Below are 11,917 nucleotides of genomic sequence, written 5' to 3'. Positions count from 1 at the left end.
ATACTGTGGTGTTTTAGTTTCAGTTTAGTTTAGTTTCAGTTTAGTTTGAGCTTGAAGGTTTTATCATTTTGTAATTTTCACCCTAATCATGATACTGTACTTAATGTTTCTGTGAGTATTCTGATTATTTTTTTTCTATCTCACTGGAGTGCAATGCCTATAATCAGTTTTAAATCTAAATTAAAATTGATCCACTATTAATAAAAAAAAAAAAAAATAAAAAAAAAGATTTGTTGTCTGGTCAAGACTTTTCTCACCCTTGTAACTTCATACTGTGGCATCAGCAAAGAAGAAGTTTGATCAGGAAGCATTGTTAAAACAATAAACTTACTCTTTTATTGGCAAACTCACACTTACAGCACAAACACAGTCTTGATGGTTAGCTACAGAACTGCTAGGATGGGGATAACCGGTGTTGGATAGTACACAACAATAATGTACTCAACAACAACAACACAGGCGACTCATAAACACATGGGTGGGAGAGAGTGCTGGTCATTCACTCCCCCTGCCTACAATCCCTGCCAGACCTGAGACTCAAACTCACAGGTTCACCGTCCAAGACTCTAACCATTAGGCCACGACTGCCCCCATGTAATGAATGGCTGTATTTTATGCACTTTATATTTTTAATGTCTTCTTAGGCATGTGTAGAAAATGTATACTGGTCCTACAGAGACTAAGAACAGCCTGCATATAATGAAAATAGCTGACACACAAAATCTGAAAATCTAATGCAGACTTGGGTTAGTGTATTGTTATGCTCAGGAGAGGAAAATAATTAAGTATATAATTAAGTATGGTAAACATAAGAAAATCCAATACAGAAATGTGATAAAACACCAGCTGAATTTACTCATCAGACCCACCCAGACTGTCCTAATGGGCGTGGCCTGTCTGAGGGTACTACCTCAAAGTGTGTTTGTGGGATGAACAAGCGAAATCAACCTTGTAATTGGGGAGGTTGTTGCATATGCAAATTTTACCCGATATTAACTATAGAAAGGGAAAAAAGGAAAAATAATATTGGTCTTGTGGACACACAACCTTCAGTCCAAATTATTCATACTTTATACTGAAGGTTGTGTGTCCACAAGACCAACATTATTTTTATGTTCACTGGGGCTTAAAAAGATGTTAATTATACAGGTCTGCAGTAATTAGCTTTCCAGGTAAAATAGTAGCATCAAATACTGAAAACAGAATGCAAATGAATAGGGAGTTCAGGAACACAGGCTAAATAAATATCTTTCATGGAAATCAGATATTCCAGTAGGGTCTGTCTGCAGATCACAGACCACAAAGCCATATAGCTGTTTATAATAAAACTCCAAATTGCCCAGCAGTTTGCAGATTGATTTCTATCTAACACACAATACACTGGATTGAGCCTGAGCCTGCTATTTAGGGAAGCCTATAAAGAACAGACAATATGTACAGTTCACTGTTGGCTGTGTTTCTTTTTTGGACATAATACAATATTCTTATATAGTGGTTTAAATGATGGCCTCAGATTCTCAATGTTATTTAACAGCACTATGTGATCTTGTACGTAAGAACTTAGTACTGTTTGGCTTTATAAAATCCAATTGCAGAAGACTAGTGATTTATAATCCCACTATGTGGTGTCACCCAGAAGAGGACGAGTTCCCTTTCTAGTTCCTCTCAATGTTCTTTCCTCATGTTGTGTCTTGCCTCTGACTTTGCTCATTAGGGATCTACATCTATAACCGGATTTCTGCAAATCTGCTTTGTGTCTATAGGAAAAAACCAACAAACACACAAACAAACAAAAGACCTATACAAAAAAAAAAAAAAAAAGAATTGAAATACAGATAGTTTCAAAGTTATTTTATTGTAGCATCCTGGGAAAAAACTTGCCAAAACTGCATATGTGTGTAGTGGACTGGAAATTAATTGGAGTTAAAAACAGTAACAGTTTATGACGAATAAAAACAGACACCCCTCTATTTTTAGCCTCTAAAACAGAGTAATACCCATTTCAGTGAGATTCAAGCTTACTTTACGCTATTTAACACTAATCCTGTAGATGGCGCAGAGCCAGCAGTGATAGGAAGGCCGCTGGTTCTGGCAAGGGTCAAAAGGCAAAGCAATTAAAGAATCGCCAGAACATTTAACACACTAATCTGTGTCCGGGTTTTCTATCACGCTGTCAGGTCGGTAATACTGTTAAAATCTCATGAAGTATAAAACAAAATATATCTTGGCTAACTCTTAAAACTTTAAGGAGTATGTAGAGACTGTTCTAGGGAAGTATTACGTTTGATAAAATCATTATTTTGGTTGTTTTCGTGAAGCTGGTTTGCCGATGTTGCTAATGAATCTGTAAAACTAGATGAAGCTAACTTGTGGAAAAAAGATACTAGTGTCTTTCTAAGTTACTGCAGTAACATGAAAGTACAACTGATGTGTTTTTGTAAGCAAAATGAGTTTATGTGAATGCCGAATGTGTATTTAATTTTCAGTTTATGTATGTAGTGTAAATCGCTTAACCATACAGAGGGTGCATTATTTTTCTGTGATGGCTGCCTCCGTGGCATACAATGTGCTACATACAGACCATTTGAAATGGCGGTCGTTGTTGTAGTTGTGTAGCGTTGAAACAATCTTTGGTAAATGACTTATTTATTTTTACTTGAATGCTTGGCATTGGGTTCATTTAGCACTTATTATTTTGTCAGTGATTAGGTGTGTAATGTTACATAACTGGTGAGGAATATTCAAATTTGATAACATTATTTGTGTAATTTGGAAGTGAACTTGGTCAACTTATAAGGCATTGAACCATTAGTACACACTGAATACCGGTTGTTATCCATGGAAGTGAATATTCCTGTGGGAATGAACATGAGTTAAGTTTTAAAAAAAAAAAAAAAAAAAAGACAAAGCAATTAAAGAAAATGCCAGAACATTTAACACACTAATCTGTGTCTGGGTTTTCTATCACTCTGTCAGTTACCCCAGCCCCGGCAACCCTGTGTGAGGCCGGTAACATGTGCTCCTTTATAAATCATTACAAATAGATGAAAATACAAAATTAATATAACCACAGGAAAATATCGCACAATCTGCAATTATTAGAGAGGACAATACCAAATGCATCTAAAGCAGTGTGCTAGGCTTTACAGAATCTGTACTTTCTGGCTTTAGAGCATGAAACAGGATGGGAGGCTAAATGCTCACCAGTAACCAAGATCAGGAAAAAAAAAAAAAAAAAAGGCTTTAAGATTCACATATCATGAATATGTGAATAATAGCTCAGACTCTAAGACTCTTTCTAAAGAATGAGCAGAAACAAGAATTATCAGTCAAATGGCAACGCTATACTGCCACCATAACGCTGATACAGATATTTATACTAGATCATTTCAGGCACATTGCAGTCATTGCTCTACATATTGTGTGGAAAAATTATGTAAATGTTTATTACTTTTTTTTTTTCTCCAAAAGACAACAGGTTTTGGTACTGAACACACACATGCACTGGTGAAGACAACTAACTCTTGGTTGTTTCCTGAGCTTTGAACAGAACACTTGCCAATAGAAGCTTTACCTGCTGAAACAAGTAGTCAATTATTATTACTGTTGTGATTGGCCAGAATTCCTGTAATGTACACTGCTCAAAAAAATTAAATTTATTAAAATTAAAGGAACACTTTGAAAACACATCAGATCTCAATGGGGAAAAATATCATGCTGGATATCTATACTGAGATGGACTGGGTAATGTGTTGGGAACGAAAGGATGCCACATCGTTTGATGGAAATGAAAATTATCAACCTACAGAGGGCTGAATTCAAAGACACCCCGAAAATCAAAGTGAAAAAATGATGCAGCAGGCTAGTCCATTTCGCTGAAATTTCATTGCAGCAACTCAAAATGGTACTCAGTAGTTTGTATGGTCCCCACGTGCTTGCATGCATGCCTGACAATGTCAGGGCATACTCCTAATGAGACGATGGGTGGTGTCCTGGGGTATTTCCTCCCAGATGTGTACCAGGGCATCACTGAGCTCCTGGACAGTCTGAGGTGCAACCTGGCGGCGTCGGATGGACCGAAAAATAATGTCCCAGAGGTGTTCTATTGGATTTAGTTGAGGTGAGTGTGGGGGCCATTCAATGGTATCAATTCCTTCATCCTCCAGGAACTGCCTGCATACTCTCGCCACATGAGGCCGGGCATTGTTGTGCATCAGGAGGAACCCAGGACCCACTGCACCAGCGTAGGGTCTGACAGTGGGTCCAAGGATTTCATCCCAGTACCAAATGGCAGTCACGGTGCCATTGTCTAGCCTGTAGAGGTCTGTGCGTCCCTCCATGGATATGCCACCCCAGACCATCACTGACCCACCACCAAACCGGTCATGCTGAACGATGTTACAGGCAGCATAACATTCTCCACAGCTTCTCCAGACCCTTTCATGTCTGTCACATGTGCTCAGGGTGAACCTGCTCTCATCTGTGAAAAGCACAGTGCACCAGTGGCGGACCTGCCAATTCTGGTGTTCAATGGCAAATGTCACTCGAGCTCCACGGTGTCTCCTCCATGCTCTTGAGACTGTGCTGGGAGACACAGCAAACCGTCTGGCTATGGCACGTATTGATGTGCCATTCTGGAGTGCCTGTGCAACCTCTGTAGGGTCCAGGTATCGCCTCATGCTACCAGTAGTGACACTGAACCTAGCCAAATGCAAAACTAGTGAAAAACGGTTAGAAAAGATGAGTAGGGAAAAAAATGTCAGTGGCCTCCACCTGTAAAACCATTCCTGTTTTGGGGGTCGTCTCATTGTTGCCCATCTAGTGCAGCTGTTGTTAATTTCATTAACACCAACGCAGCTGAAACTGATTAACAACCCCCTCTGCTACTTAACTGACCAGATCAATATCACAGGAGTTTAATTGACTTGATGCTATACTCTGATTAAAAAGGGTTCCTTTAATTTTTTTGAGCAGTGTATTTATTAATGTGTATTTATTAATGTGTCTGCTTGCTTCTGTGTTCATCTGGGACAGAATCACTCTCTCTGTGGTTCTAGTCCATCGCAGTGCATCACACACTGTGACGGTGGGCCTGCAGCCCACGCACCGAAGAAACACAGCGCTCCTCACGTGACTGCTGGCAGGGTGCAGAACGGACAGCACTGGTTCAGCCCCCCGTTTGTTTTGGACAGCCGGAGTGGCTGCGAGGCGAAGCGACCTAATTCAGCACGGCTGGCAGCCAATCATCGCCGCAGCGCCAATTCACCCTCCTGGAGATGACGGAGGGATATAAAAGGAGCCAGCGGCTGCTCTCAGGAGGAAAAGGTAGGTGCAATTAGTGACTATACTAATGTGTGGTCTCGATTTTTCTCCAGACAGAGATGTAAGCGGAGACAAATGACTGTTGCCTGTACACACTGACCTCCAACTGGCCCGAGAGCGTCCACCGCGTCCTCCCTGTCTCACTGAAGCGGCGCTGCTGCCGTCTCGCCGCGCTTCACACTGGGACGAGACCTACCTCACCGCACTTCCCAGTCCATGCTCTCCTTCACCCCCACACCCTCCCAGCACCGTCTTCTTCAATAAAGAGCACTTTTTATTCACATTCCTGTCTCTGGGTGTCTGTATTCAGCCCAACCATGATCCTTTGTTGTCACAGTGTTGGAGAATGCGAGCATGACCCCTGCCCAGCATCTCACAAAGCTCACTGCCGATGATGACGTGGAGGCATTCTTCGCCACCTTTGAGCACGCTGCCCAGTGAGAGCGGTGGGCCAATGAGAAATGGGACCATGACCTCACTCCCCTGCTCACGGGAGAGGCCCAGCTAGCATACCATGCCCTCTGCCTTGACCAAGCTGCAGAGTATGACGAAGTCAGGAGCAAGATCCTCCTACGCTGTGGCCTCTTCCCCACCAGCGCGGTAGCAGAGCTCCACTGCTGGAGATATGACCCCAAAGCCTCCCCTCACAGGCAAATGGACACATTGCTGCGAATCGCCAAGAGATGGCTGCAGCCCGAGTGGCTTTCTGCCACAGAGGTCCTTAATCGGGTGGCCATGGACAGGTTCCTGAGGGCTCTGCCACCTGAGGAGCTGAAGACCGTGGGCATGCAGGGAGCCTGCGATCCTCGGGAAATGCTGGAGGCCCTAGAGAGAGCTGTAGCGACACTGGAAATCGGCAGGGGCGAACGAAGAGAGTTTCCCCATCCTCTGCTCGTGCGATGCCCCGAAGTGCACTTCCCTGCGTAGGGGAGAACACACAGCACTTGGTGCACCTATGGGAATCCGAAGGATGAGACCCCGCCGCACCACGCCACTGGGTCAAGCCCTGGTTCGCAGGCTGTGCACTCAATAAAGCCACCCCTCCCAGCCTACATACCATCTCCGTCCAAGTAATTGGCCAGCCAGTCTCTGCCTTCCTGGACTTCGGGAGCACCCTCACCCTGGCACTGCCTTTCCCCTAAAGGCAACTGCCACAGGTTCCCTCATGGTCTCCTGTGTCCATGGGGACGTCAGGGAGGTTTCAGTGGCCTGGGTCCAGGTGAAGCACCAGAAGAAGGAGTGGCCCCTCCTCATATGCCTAATCCCCGAGCTCCCAGTGCCTCTGCTCCTAGGGTGAGACTGGCCCGAGTTCACCACAGCCAAAGCTCCACAGAGGAGAAAGCCCAGGACAATGCGGTTGCAGGTCCGGCAGGCCTAACTGGCACAGGGCGAAGGAGCTGACAGGATGACATCAGCAGGTGAGGCCCCCATTCCCACTAACTCTATGTCCTCTGTGTTTTCTCTGATCGCCCAGGAGGGAAACTTCGGCTGGGAGCAGAAGGAAGATGCCGGGCTGAAGAACTGCTGGAGCCAGTTGCGGGTGATCAAAGGCATCCACCAGCACCCCGAGCAGCGACTTCCAGCCTCCTACTTCCTGGTACGCGGGGCCCTCCTCTACTATAAAACTGAGAGGCAAAAAAAAAAGAGGCCAACCCTGCGAATATAGAAATATTGTGACCAAAAAATGTTAACCACAAAATATGTACTCATATTTGATAATATTTAATTCTCAATGTTATAGATGTATGGAACCGGTATAGTGCACAAGGTGACACGGAGGCCTGAAAGGGATCTGTATGACCTTACATAGGCATCGGTATTCTAGGTCTGAAAGGGATCTATATGACCTTACATAGGCAGTGGTATCCTGCTAAGTGGGGAGAGCAGGAACAAGCAGGAACAAGCTGTAAATTTAAGTGGGAAAAGTCTGCCTTAAACAATAACATAAGCATATATGGGAATGTTGGGTCTTGTGAAAAACAGGATGTGGATTCTTTTTCATGTAAATGTATATAACTGCTTGGCTTAATTCTGGAAAGAATAAAGTCTAATGGCATCAACAACCAGGCTCTCCAGAGTGATGCATTAATTTCTACAACACGAACTTCTCGTGGACCCCCGCAGCTGTACCCAGGCCCTCCTGCACCAGGCTCACTTACACCTACTCGGGGGGCACTTGGGGGCATGCAACACACTCAAGAAGCTAAGGGACCGCTTCCTGTGGCTGGGAATGGACGTGGAGGTCTGCACCTTCTGCCAGCAATGCCCCAGTGCCAGAGAACCACCCCCTACAGGCCTGCTCCCGCACTACTGATTCCTCTCCCCATTATCGGCATCTCATAGGGCCGCTGCCGGAGTCTACCCGGGGCCACAAATACATCCTAGTAATTGTGGACCATGCAACCCAGTACCCTGAGGCAGTGCCCCTTTGGAAGGCCACCTCCCGGGAACATCGCCCGTGAACTCCTGCACCTGTTCAGCCATGTCAGCGTTGCGAAGGACATCCTCACCGACCAAGGTATGCCTTTCATGTCCAAACTAAAGGCGGATCTGTGTAGGTTGTTGCAGGTGAAGCACCTGAGGATGTCCGTCTACCACCCCCAGATTCGAACGGTTCAACCAGACGCTGAAGAGGATGCTCCAGAGGGTGGTAGACGAGGAAGGGGGGAACTGGGATCTTCTCCTCCCCTACGTCCTCTTCGCTGTCTGAGAGAACCCGCAGGCTTCTGCTGGTTCACTCCCTTTGAACTGCTTTATGGACGGCGATCTTGGGGACTGCTGGACGTGGCCCAAGAGACCTGGGAAGAGCAGCCCACTCCCTACCGCTCCCTGGTTGACGACGTCCAGGAAATACAAGAAAGGATCGACAAGATTATGCCCATAGAGAGGGAGCATATGGAGCATATCTCGCAGGTCTTCGATGGGGAGGAGCACCCGGTCCTATACACGAGCCGAAAGCTGACCCCGCAGAGAGGAAGTACACCGCTGTGGAGAGGGAAGCCCTGGCCATCAAATGGACCGTGGATGAGCTGAAATATTACCTGGCGGGGCGGTCCTTCACCACGTGCCACTGCAATGGATGGCCAAGGACACGAACACCACGGTAACGTGGTGGTTCCTCTCCCTGGGGAACTACGGGCTGTTGATGTGAACAAAAATGAACTGCTCTTATCACCCTTACAGAAGGAAATTACAGCTTTTAGCATAAAAACCAGATGTGAGGATAATGGCTAGCAGTTATCAGGTAATTCAGATTATAACCTGTAGATTTCTTATATCATGTAAATTAGCTCAGGGTGCAAACTATGGGAGATCAAGGTGTCTTCACTGTATACAGCCATTACTGAAAATATCATTTTGATGGAAGGGGAAGTGGGGAGGAAGAAGAGGAAGAAGGAGAAGAAAGGGTACCTGAACAAAACAGTAGAGTTCCAGTGACACATGATTGGAGCCCTAATGATGCTAAACTAAACAGATGAAGTAACATGACTGACTGAAGTATAGACAGAAGAGACGTCTTCCTTAATCTGTGGATCTGCATTATTAGAGCTGGTGGCATTGGAGTAAAACTCACTGTTGCGTAAATTAGACCTTCAGCAGATTTCTCAGCCGAGAGATGTGGGTAACTGAGCTGTGGAGTAGATGTCCTGATCAGGAGGGTTTAAAGGTAGTTGAGCAGTAGAATAAACAGCAGAATCACAGGGACTTGTGGATAACTCTGTGTTTGTATAAAGAGTTTGAAGATCAGAGGCGATTGTGGATAGTTGAACAGTAGAGTACTCTGTGGAAGTTCCAGCATCTGAGGCAGAAAGACATCTAGTGTCTTTAATCTCCTCATACTCACGGACAGCAGGAGGAACCTGAGAGATAAACAGAAACAATTTTTTTTTTCTCAAAAGATAACAAGTTTTGGTACTGAACACGCACAAAATGATGAAGAAAATTACCGCTTGGTCATTTCCTGAATTTTGGACAGAACACTCAGTAGAAGCTGCTGGAAAAAAACAGTCACATAATCAGTAGTTATTATTACTGTCTTTAGTTTTAGTTTTGGATTGTATGATGGCTAGAAATCCTGTAGTGTATTTATTAATCTACACTGGATATAAATAATCTACACACCTCTTTCAAAATTACAGAATTTTTTAATGTTAAAATGAAACCAAGATAAATCATGTCAGAACTTTTTCCACCTTTAATGTGATATACTCTAGCAATGAACTAAATTCAAGTGAAAAACAAAAAGTAATATTTTAGGGGGAAAAAACAAAAAGAAAAAATGTACAATAACGTGGCTGCATAAGTGTACACATCCTTTTATAATTGGGCAAGTGATTGTGCTCAGAATTAACCCATAACATTCATAAAAAAAATATATGTATTAAAGCAATTATAATGCACCTGTGATTAATGAAGTGACTCTGATTAACCCCAAATAAAGATCAACGGTAGTATTCTCTTGAAATCTTCTTAGTTTCATCTGACTGCTGAATCCATGGTCCATAAAGAGCGTATAAAGCATTTACTGGATCTTGTTGTCTTTTACTCTCTGCATGTGACAACAACCTCTCATATTCTTCACCATTTCTGAATGGCTAGATCAAAGCCCTTTTTAATGAAAAAAAAAAAAAAATCCAAGCCCGCCTAAATGACCCCAAATCATGTACTGTGTATAACACATAATGCTACAATGTGTTATGGTCTGATGAGACCAAGGCAGAACTTTTTGGGCATAACTCTAAATTATATGTTTGATGCAAAAAACAAGACGTCACCCAAAGAACCCCATACCCACAGTAAAGCACGGTGGTGGCAGCATCCTGCTATAAGGCCACTTCCCTTCAGCTGTGGCTGGGGCTCTAGTCAGGATAGAGGGAATCATGAAGCGCAATAATGACCCAAAGCACAAATCCAAGTCAACCAAGGAATGGCTTCAGAAGAAGATTAATGTTTTGGAATGGCCCAGTCAGAGGTCAGATCTCGAAAACCTGTGGAACACTGTGCACAGGAGATCCCCTCGCAATGCGATAGATCTGGAGCATTTTTGCAAGGAAGAGTGGGAAAAAATTGCCAAAAAAAGATGTGCTAAGATGTTAGACTCTTACCAAAAAGACTGAGTAAAACATGCTTTAATAAAATATGTTATAAAGTATGTTTGTGCTCACTTTTGTTTCTATTTGTTTTCCACTTGAATTTTTTTGGTTATCACACACACACACACACAGAGAGAGAGAGAGAGAGACTGCAGTATAATATTTAAAACAGATCTGGCAAATAGCAAGTACTGCAATAAATATTTATTTAGAGAAAAAATCAGCGAAACAGACTTGTGGAGAATCAGTCATCAATCATTTGTTTATTCAGGCATTCATCTTCGTTAACTTCTTCAGACTGCATCAAACAGATTGCATCAGATTGCATCAAACACGTCCTCCCACCTGCATGTTCGTGTTAAACATTTTATCATGTGTTTTCTTTGTGTCTGTGTGTGGGTACCTTGCATCTTATGTCTCTTTTGTAGAGTCAAAGTGAGCAATATGATTCCAATCAGAAACAGCAGCAGCAGCAGAATTACAGACACAGTGATCATAGTGGAAGCTGGTAATCCTGGAAGAGTAACAAACATAAAAAACAGAGTGACTTTACCCTACATGATGATCATTCATAAGGGATCAGATTAATCAAATTTATGTAGTTAGACTATGGGTGTGATGTGTATCTGAGCAGAATCACCTGCTGGAGGAGAAGCTGGTGTAAGGTCAGATGATGAAGATAATATTGATGATGATGATGATGAAAATGACAACAATGATGGTGATGATGATGATGATGAAGAAGGTTGTCTTGGTTTTGAGGTTGAAACTGGGACATGTGGAGCTAAAGCAGTGAAAAGTTTAGTTAGATAATGAATGACATGAAGTGAGTAAATCTGGTATATGGCTGATAGTAGTAGATACAACACATTACAGGATACATTTTGTATGTGTGGAACTTCAGAAATACTGACTGCTGTTTACACATCTGATAAATCACAGAAAGAGTACTGAAGCAAAAATACACATTTTTGGTATACATATTTACCTGATATTCAGTCACAGGGTTCATCTGGTTGTTGAAAATGTCTTTTATCAAAGTTGTTACATCTTTTTTACTGTGTTCAAGTTCTGATTCATCACTGAATTTCTGGTGAATACTAAACACTGAAATTTACTGAGGTCACCTCACACCCTGTATGTGTCTTACTGTGTTAGTTTGATGCCAATCCCATCACAGAGTTATTTTTAAAAAAAATCAAATGTGTAAGATGAACTGTGTTACTATACTGTATATAAACATAGCCCGTGTAATAGTTTGGTTTTTTTAATATCGACCTATGATCTGCTATTAAAATCTTAAACAAAGGATTTGTTGTCTGGTCCAGACTTACAGTCCTCACTCTTGTAACTTCATACTTTTGAAATAAAAAATAATTCATAGTAGTTGCTGAATAATACAGGCTACTGTGCACTTTATTAAGTTTTTTATTATGTAACAACCTGGTGATAACATCAACACTGAACAGTGCATAATTAATTCAACATCACTACATCAAAAA

The 11,917-nt window shown here is 42.8% G+C and overlaps 1 protein-coding gene across 1 annotated transcript; it reads left to right on the top strand.

Moving 5' to 3' along the window:
- The first annotated feature begins 2,083 nt into the window (after window positions 1–2,083).
- LOC128317091 (uncharacterized) lies at window positions 2,084–9,416 on the top strand. Its single transcript, XM_053227016.1, has 2 exons — window positions 2,084–2,177; window positions 5,035–9,416. The coding sequence occupies exon 2, from the start codon at window positions 7,720–7,722 to the stop codon at window positions 8,353–8,355; it is 636 nt and encodes a 211-aa protein (XP_053082991.1). The 5' UTR covers window positions 2,084–2,177; window positions 5,035–7,719; the 3' UTR covers window positions 8,356–9,416.
- Window positions 9,417–11,917: the final 2,501 nt, after the last annotated feature.

Source organism: Pangasianodon hypophthalmus, chromosome 2 (assembly GCF_027358585.1).
Source record: "Pangasianodon hypophthalmus isolate fPanHyp1 chromosome 2, fPanHyp1.pri, whole genome shotgun sequence".
Classification (NCBI taxonomy): Eukaryota; Metazoa; Chordata; class Actinopteri; order Siluriformes; family Pangasiidae; genus Pangasianodon; species Pangasianodon hypophthalmus.
This window is presented reverse-complemented; position numbering and strand designations above follow the sequence as displayed.

Coding starts and splice junctions, on each gene's coding strand:
- LOC128317091 (XM_053227016.1), top strand. CDS start 7,720: ATGCAACCCAGTACCCTGAGGCAGTGCCCCTTTGGAAGGCCACCTCCC.